Source organism: Oncorhynchus gorbuscha, linkage group LG03 (genome assembly GCF_021184085.1).
Source record: "Oncorhynchus gorbuscha isolate QuinsamMale2020 ecotype Even-year linkage group LG03, OgorEven_v1.0, whole genome shotgun sequence".
NCBI lineage: Eukaryota > Metazoa > Chordata > Actinopteri > Salmoniformes > Salmonidae > Oncorhynchus > Oncorhynchus gorbuscha.
In genome coordinates this window covers 70,770,138-70,778,891 of record NC_060175.1, presented here as the reverse complement: position 1 = coordinate 70,778,891, position 8,754 = coordinate 70,770,138, and the positions used below count along the sequence as shown (strand labels likewise).

The window sequence follows — 8,754 nt, the reverse complement described above, 5'->3', positions numbered from 1 at the left end:
TTCTACCACTCTAAATTCCAAGCATCTGCCTGCAACCCTAGGAAGCAACCCTAGGAAGCTCTTTGCCACCTTCTCCTCCCTCCTGAATCCTCCTCCCCCCCCCTCCCTCTCTGCAGATGACTTCGTCAACCATTTTGAAAAGAAGGTCGACGACATCCGATCTTCGTTTGCTAAGTCAAACGACACCGCTGGTTCTGCTCACACTGCCCTACCCTGTGCTCTGACCTCTTTCTCCCCTCTCTCTCCAGATGAAATCTCGCGTCTTGTGACGGCCGGCCGCCCAACAACCTGCCCGCTCGACCCTATCCCCTCCTCTCTTCTCCAGACCATTTCCGGAGACCTTCTCCCTTACCTCACCTCGCTCATCAACTTATCCCTGACCGCTGGCTACGTCCCTTCCGTCTTCAAGAGAGCGAGAGTTTCACCCCTTCTGAAAAAACCTACACTCGATCCCTCCGATGTCAACAACTACAGACCAGTATCCCTTCTTTCTTTTCTCTCCAAAACTCTTGAACGTGCCGTCCTTGGTCAGCTCTCCCGCTATCTCTCTCAGAATGACCTTCTTGATCCAAATCAGTCAGGTTTCAAGACTAGTCATTCAACTGAGACTGCTCTTCTCTGTATCACGGAGGCGCTCCGCACCGCTAAAGCTAACTCTCTCCTCTGCTCTCATCCTTCTAGACCTATCGGCTGCCTTCGATACTGTGAACCATCAGATCCTCCTCTCCACCCTCTGAGTTGGGCATCTCCGGCGCGGCCCACGCTTGGATTGCATCCTACCTGACAGGTCGCTCCTACCAGGTGGCGTGGCGAGAATCTGTCTCCTCACCACGCGCTCTCACCACTGGTGTCCCCCAGGGCTCTGTTCTAGGCCCTCTCCTATTCTCGCTATACACCAAGTCACTTGGCTCTGTCATAACCTCACATGGTCTCTCCTATCATTGCTATGCAGACGACACACAATTAATCTTCTCCTTTCCCCCTTCTGATGACCAGGTGGCGAATCGCATCTCTGCATGTCTGGCAGACATATCAGTGTGGATGACGGATCACCACCTCAAGCTGAACTTCGGCAAGACGGAGCTGCTCTTCCTCCCGGGGAAGGACTGCCCGTTCCATGATCTCGCCATCACGGTTGACAACTCCATTGTGTCCTCCTCCCAGAGCGCTAAGAACCTTGGCGTGATCCTGGACAACACCCTGTCGTTCTCAACTAACATCAAGGCGGTGGCCCGTTCCTGTAGGTTCATGCTCTACAACATCCGCAGAGTACGACCCTGCCTCACACAGGAAGCGGCGCAGGTCCTAATCCAGGCACTTGTCATCTCCCGTCTGGATTACTGCAACTCGCTGTTGGCTGGGCTCCCTGCCTGTGCCATTAAACCCCTACAACTCATCCAGAACGCCGCAGCCCGTCTAGTGTTCAACCTTCCCAAGTTCTCTCACGTCACCCCGCTCCTCCGCTCTCTCCACTGGCTTCCAGTTGAAGCTCGCATCCGCTACAAGACCATGGTGCTTGCCTACGGAGCTGTGAGGGGAACGGCACCTCAGTACCTCCAGGCTCTGATCAGGCCCTACACCCAAATAAGGGCACTGCGTTCATCCACCTCTGGCCTGCTCGCCTCCCTACCACTGAGGAAGTACAGTTCCCGCTCAGCCCAGTCAAAACTGTTCGCTGCTCTGGCTCCCCAATGGTGGAACAAACTCCCTCACGACGCCAGGACAGCGGAGTCAATCACCACCTTCCGGAGACACCTGAAACCCCACCTCTTTAAGGAATACATAGGATAGGATAAAGTAATCCTTCTCACCCACCCCCCCTAAAATATTTAGATGCACTATTGTAAAGTGGCTGTTCCACTGGATGTCATAAGGTGAATGCACCAATTTGTAAGTCGCTCTGGATAAGAGCGTCTGCTAAATTACTTAAATGTAAATGTAACTATTATTCTGATATTTCACATTCTTAAAATAAAGTGGTGATCCTAACTGACCTAAGACAGGGAATCTTTACTAGGATTAAATGTCAGGAATTGTGAAAAAAATATTTTAAATCTATTTGACTAAGGGTGTATGTAAACTTCTGACTTCAACTGTATGTGAAGCGTTTCTCTTTAGTCTGTAGCAGCACCAAGAGGTGTTTCTATCCAAAAAGATTTGGCTCATTTTCAAAGGAAGGGACTTGGGTTTCCTATCAACAATATATCTCAAATCAAACAAACCCAACAGTCATACTTGAGTAAAAGTAAAGAGAAAATAACTCAAGTAAAATTCACACAAACTTTTACTCAAGTAGAATTTTACTAAAAGTATTTGGTTTAAAATGTATAAAAAGTAAAAGTATAAATAATTTTTTTAAATCCTTAAATTGAGCAAACCAGATTGCACCATTTTCTTGTTTTATTCATTTACAGATAGCAACAGGCACCCTCCAACATTCAGGCATAATTTACAAATAAAGAATGTGTGTTTAGTGAGTCCGCTAGATCAAGAGGCAGTAGGGATGACCAAGGATGTTTGGTTGATAAGTGCGTGAATTGGACAAATGTCCTGTCCTGCTAAGCATTCAAAATGTAACGAGTACTTTTGGGTGTCAAGGAAAATGTATGGAGTAAAAAGTACAATATTTTCTTAGGAAATGTAGTGAAGTAAAAGTAGTCAAAAATATAAATAGGAAAGTACAAATACCCCAAAGTAGTACATTAAAGTATTTTTACTTAAGTACTTTACACCACTGCTAAATTGTCATCATTGTCCTCGATTAAAATCCAACATGTAAAAGGATCCACTTGCCAGTGTGGTAGACTAGACAGCCAGCCAACCCAAGCCTGAGTGCGAAACAGCCCCAAACCACCCCCCATCTTTTGTCATGTTAATGCCCCGCTGGCATGGTTTATGAGTACTGGTTGATGTGTGAAGAGCCTGTTGTTAATGGTCGGACCCTGTTGTCACACACAAAGACGGCCTTTAACATTGACCCCAGAAGCCTCCCACCAAGCCCCCCAAAAACTCTTCCTGCTCCATAAGAGAGCCGAGCACCATCTGAAAGGATTCTTTTGTACTGGGAGGGAAAGGGTCCAAGGCGAGTTCAGGCGTGGGGGTTGGGAAGCGTATTTTCTTTAAGTCTAGTTTTAAAAAAGGTCAGATTTTGTCCAACTTATAGTCCATCCATTACCTGAGGAACTTTGTGAATGCCTTTGAGATTGCTTCTCAACCCTAATATATAATACGGTTCATCAGTTTAAATGTCTTAATAAATTAGAATACCAGCGTAGTTGACAAAGAAGTACATTTATTATACCTGACAAATTGATAAACCTCAATATTGTCCATATGTGGAATCTATTCTGTTTAGGCTATAAGAAAACTCAATGTCTTGTTACTCACATACATTGTTGGTGGGGGATACCAAATAATTGTTGAAAACCTGACATTTTGAAAAACAACTACTGAACAAAACCACTGCACCAAAAAGCACATTTATATTATCCATTTATAAAAAGGCAACAGATTCCATACAAAACATTGAATTTCCAATAATTGTTATTCATAGCTAGGCATTGAGAAAACATTTGAGTAAGCTACAGTAGTCTATAGAATTACTAGTGAGTTATCGAATTACACATAGGAAATGTATCGATTGGTGATACTTTGAACTGAAACATTTTTTTTTGTAAGGAGTAATGAGGCTCAAGTCTAGTTGATGTCCAAGATGTCTTACATCCTAGATTTAGTCTCTGAATTTTAACGACTCAAGCAATGCAAAAGTGTTAGCAATTTGTATAGCTTTACTATTCATAGGAGACGTCATGATTGTGTGGCAAACTGACAGACCGACTTCCACTCAACTTACAGAAGTAAACAGAATTTGGTTGATGTCTATTGAGCGCAAACATGGGAGAAGAACACACGTATTCAAGTACAAAAAGAGGTTGTGTGTCTGTCCTAAAAAAGAAACTTGCCCTGTAAGTTGAGTCACATTTCCCCACACTGAGCTATGAGGATGGGAAGCTTGGGCTTGTTGTTTGGACCGGTAGGAACGTTCTGTGGGAAAGAAGAGTCCAGATAACGTTCAATATAACATTCTAAAATGGTAGTCATTTCTACACTACGACATTTGTTGGAGACCAAATTAGGGTTGTGATTCTACTACCAGCATTAGTAGTACTGTATACAAATAATTGTGACGTATATTAATCAGATGGTTGTTGCAAACAGCTTGGGACCGGCGACAGATATTCTCATATCTAAACAGTGTGTACTCTGAAGTGTAGAAGGGTTGAGGTCAAACTAAGACCCCCCCGCCCCCAGCCAGATATGTGTAGTCAAATCTGACCGACTATACAACAACATATGTCTGCTTTCAAGAAACACAACGGGGAAATTTCCGGGACACAGATTAAAGAGCGGATTAATGATTCCACATGTTTTTCTGCTGCTCATTATGAAAAATAAGATTTTGGTCTTGGGGATGTGGTACGGTTTGGATGTGTTTAGTTCGCTTTATTGTACCCTGGCAGTTGTTTTTTGTCATTGAGGCACAGTAGCAACAACATAATCACCACCACTTCCTCAAAAACAGTTAGAATTAATCTAAGCTAAATCATGAAATCTGTAATTTTGACATTTTTGCAGAGGTCTTAGTCACACAATTTCATATCTAGCTAGGTGTTTGGTGCAGTATTTCTCAAGTTAAAAACATTTGTATAAAAAAAGTGCACTGCAGACAGTATGGAGTCAACTGCTGCTAGCTGCGCTCAGGACTGATTTCTGAGAACGTCTACAACTTCATCAGCAGCAAGCTGTTAAACTATCATAAATAAAGCACAAGCTGCTACCCGCTGTGTATCAGTGCCCAAAAATCACTAGCTAGCAAGCAACGTTCCATCGCTGTTTGTCAATGAAGCTTATCATGCAACGTGTGTGCTTCGGTGCCGTTGAGTTTTTATACAACATTCTCACTATCTATTACTAGAGTATGCATCGGTCTGGCAGTGTTTCATTGCAGATCATGTTCCAAAACAGGTTGCGGCAGGACACAAAATGCTTGCAAATTATTTTAGACTTTTTTTATATTGACAAGTGGCAGTTGATATAAGTGCACATCGTCTCAATTCTCATTTAGCCCAAAATAGTGGCAGACTGAAGTGCTCATTATGAAACACACCAGGAAGTGGCCACTCCATAAAGGGCTAAGGGCCAAGTGTTCTTTCAACATAACATTGGCGACGTGTTGTCTTATGTAAACAGGTCCAAGTCCAAGGCGCTGTGTAATGGGCAGGTCTGTCTCAGTGTCTGTTGAGGTTCACTGCTATGATTGAATAAAGCTCAATAAATGCAGCTGTTTCTCTGTGCATGAAAATTCTCCCTAGGCGTTAAAATCCTATGCTAGTAGGCATGATTGTAATCCAAACAAAAACCTCATGTATCGTGATTACCTCGATTACACAAATCTCACAAAACTATATTTTGGAGTATACAGACTCAATAACCAAAATGAACCTACTTACACTTTTTAGTCCATTTTGGTTCTGGAATAACTTTTTCTAACTAATATCAATGCCACATAAGCCATTTTCAGATAAATTAGTGTTTGTGTTCAGTTTCCCTTTAAGCCTAGTCCTGAACTAACAAGCAAACTCAATTCTCTGTAGTCCAGGGCTAGGCTTAATCTGTGTCGAGAAAACAGCCCCAATGTTATTTAGATCTACCAAGCGACTAATTCAGATGATAAATTAGCCTTGTTATTCTCTAGCACAGTCAAGAACCCAATAATCCAATACCATGTAATCCAAGGTTAAAACATGGCTCTGAAATCACGTTTCTAAATCTGGATTATCTAAGAACAGTATTCCCTGCTTCTACTTCCATGGAACCCACCGGCCCTTAAAGTTTGATCTTTGTTGAGGATCATCATTATACAGTGAAGGAAAAAAGTATTTGATCCCCTGCTGATTTCGTACGTTTGCCCTCTGACAAATAAATGATCAGTCTATAATTGTAATGGTAGGTTTATTTGAACAGTGAGAGACAGAATAACAACAAAACAATCCAGAAAACCGCATGTCAAAAATGTTATAAATTGATTTGCATTTTAATGAGGGAAATAAGTATTTGACCCCCACTCAATCAGAAAGATTTCTGGCTCCCAGGTGTCTTTTATACAGGTAACGAGCTGAGATTAGGAGCACAATCTCAGTTTGTTACCTGTATAAAAGACACCTGTCCACAGATGCAATCAATCAGATTCCAAACTCTCCACCATGGCCAAGACCAAAGAGCACTCCAAGGATGTCAGGGACAAGATTGTAGACCTACACAAGACCGGAATGGGCTACAAGACCATCGCCAAGCAGCTTGGTGAGAAGGTGACAACAGTTGGTGAGATTATTCGCAAATGGAAGAAACACAAAAGCACTGTCAATCTCCCTCGGCCTGGGGCTCCATGCAAGATCTCACCTAGTGGAGTTGCAATGATCATGAGAACGGTGAGGAATCAGCCCAGAACTACACCGGAGTATCTGGTCAATGATCAAGGCCGCTGCGACTATAGTCACCAAAAAAACAATTGGTAACACACTACGCCGTGAAGGACTGAAATCCTGCAGCGCCCGCAAAAGTTCCCCCTGCTCAAGAACACACATATACATGCCCGTCTGAAGTTTGCCAATGAACATCTGAATGATTCAGAGGACAACTGGGTGAAAGTGTTGTGGTCAGATGAGACCAAAATGGAGCTCTTTGGCATCAACTCAACTCACCGTGTTTGGAGGAGGAATGCTACTTATGACCCCAAGAACACCATCCCCACCGTCAAACATGGAGGTGGAAACACTATGCTTTGGGGGTGTTTTTCTGCTAAGGGGACAGGACAACTTCACCGCATCAAAGGGACAATGGACGGGGCCATGTACCATCAAATCTTGGGTGAGAACCTCCTTCCCTCAGCCAGGGCATTGGAAATGGGTCGTGGATGGGTATTTCAGCATGACAATGACCCAAAACACACGGCCAAGGAAACATAAGAGTGGCTCAAGAAGAAGCCCGTTAAGGTCCTGGAGTGGCCTAGCCAGTCTCCAGACCTTAATCCCATAGAAAATCTGTGGAGGGAGCTGAAGGTTCGAGTTGCCAAACGTCAGCCTCGAAACCTTAATGACTTGGAGAAGATCTGCAAAGAGGAGTGGGACAAAATCTCTCCTGAGATCTGTGCAAACCTGGTGGCCAACTACAACAAACGTCTGACCTCGGTGATTGCCAACAAGGGTTTTGCCACGAAGTACTAAATCATGTTTTGCAGAGGGGTCAAATACTTATTTCCAATCATTAAAATTCAAATCAATTTAGAACATTTTTGACATGCGTTTTTCTGGATTTTTGTTGTTGTTATTCTGTCTCTCACTGTTCAAATAAACCTACCATCAAAATTATAGACTGATCATTAATTACTTTGTCAGTGGGCAACCGTACAAATCAGCAGGGGATCAAATATACACACACACACACACCCCCCCCCCCTCACTGTATATCTTGCCCTGGGCACAAACCCTTATCAAATTAAGAGCTTTTACCTCAATTTTTCTCATGACGAGCAAGCCGTCGACCACTTTCCCTGAAATGTCGAAATACAATATTTCATGAGCCAAATACACATACAACATGTTAAATCTTATCCATTGTAATCCACAATATAGTAATACTAACCGAAGACCACATGCTTTCCATCTAGCCAGTCACATTTCGTACAGGTAATGAAAAACTGACAGCCATTGGTTCCGGGGCCACTGTTTGCCTGCAGAGGACGGATTGGAGGGTTATTACCGGATGCTTCACCCACATCAACCAATAACATCAGTTATAATCTATGTCTATTCATATCAAGGTTTAAATGTCTCCAATGGAACATGTGTGTATGAACAGCAGTGTGTGCGCATACGTGTGAGTTTTTGTCTGAAATAAAAAAAGGTACCATGGATAGGAGGCCAGGGGCAGAGTGCTTCATTCTAAAGTTTTCATCTGCAAATGGTCCTCTGTAGATGCTGCAGATACCTGTCCCGTCGCCCTACAGGTGCACCACAGGGTCAAGAGGAACAAAGGAGGACAAATTAAATTACCAATACATTAGCATTACAATGTATTGGTAATTTAATACAGAGTCCAGAGTCGCAGAGAGCGATAGCCCGCTACATATTTCGCACCGTATTTAATTGACTTATCGAATAGCAGATATGTGCCGGCTTCCAACTCCGTAGCACACTGTTACAGTTGGGTACATGAGAAAGTTAACCAGCACCGCAGTGCAGATAAAGGACATGCTGCAAAAAAGTAGTTATAACGGCATAAACTAAGTTTGGCTGGAATTCTAAAAGAACAAATCAGAAACAACAAAGAGCAGTGAATTGACTTACATTTACAAAGTCCCCGCCTTGGATCATGAAGTCCTTTATCACCCTAGTAGAGGAGGCAATAAAATCAACTTTAAAACTGGCAACAGACTGAGGAGCTTTTTATCTAACAATCAAATTCAATTATACAAAAATATTCATATTGTATCTTACCAAATCATAACACGTAAGAATGTGCTTGCGAAACAAAAGCATTACCAACACAAAGACACTAAACACCCCATCAAGATATAGGTTTTATGGATTCAATAATTACTTAATATGCATGTTGTTGCTTCTTAGAGACCATGCCTAGCCTATCACAATATCCATTATTGTGATTCGATGTCAGATCAAAAATATATGTAAAGTA

The 8,754-nt window shown here is 42.7% G+C and overlaps 1 protein-coding gene across 6 annotated transcripts in view; it reads right to left on the bottom strand.

The window, feature by feature from the left end:
- Positions 1 to 3,272: 3,272 nt before the first annotated feature.
- Positions 3,273 to 8,754, bottom strand: part of ppih (peptidylprolyl isomerase H (cyclophilin H)) — a 38,696-nt gene continuing 33,214 nt past the window's right edge. For all 6 annotated transcript variants that reach the window (XM_046343553.1, XM_046343558.1, XM_046343555.1 and 3 more), the window contains exons 5-9: positions 8,406 to 8,448; positions 7,967 to 8,059; positions 7,702 to 7,789; positions 7,569 to 7,609; positions 3,273 to 4,044 (exon numbers count right to left, since the gene is read on the bottom strand). In XM_046343553.1, coding sequence (XP_046199509.1) covers positions 3,976 to 4,044; positions 7,569 to 7,609; positions 7,702 to 7,789; positions 7,967 to 8,059; positions 8,406 to 8,448 — 334 coding nt within the window. In that variant the 3' untranslated portion in view covers positions 3,273 to 3,975. The remainder of the gene's footprint in view (positions 4,045 to 7,568; positions 7,610 to 7,701; positions 7,790 to 7,966; positions 8,060 to 8,405; positions 8,449 to 8,754) is intronic.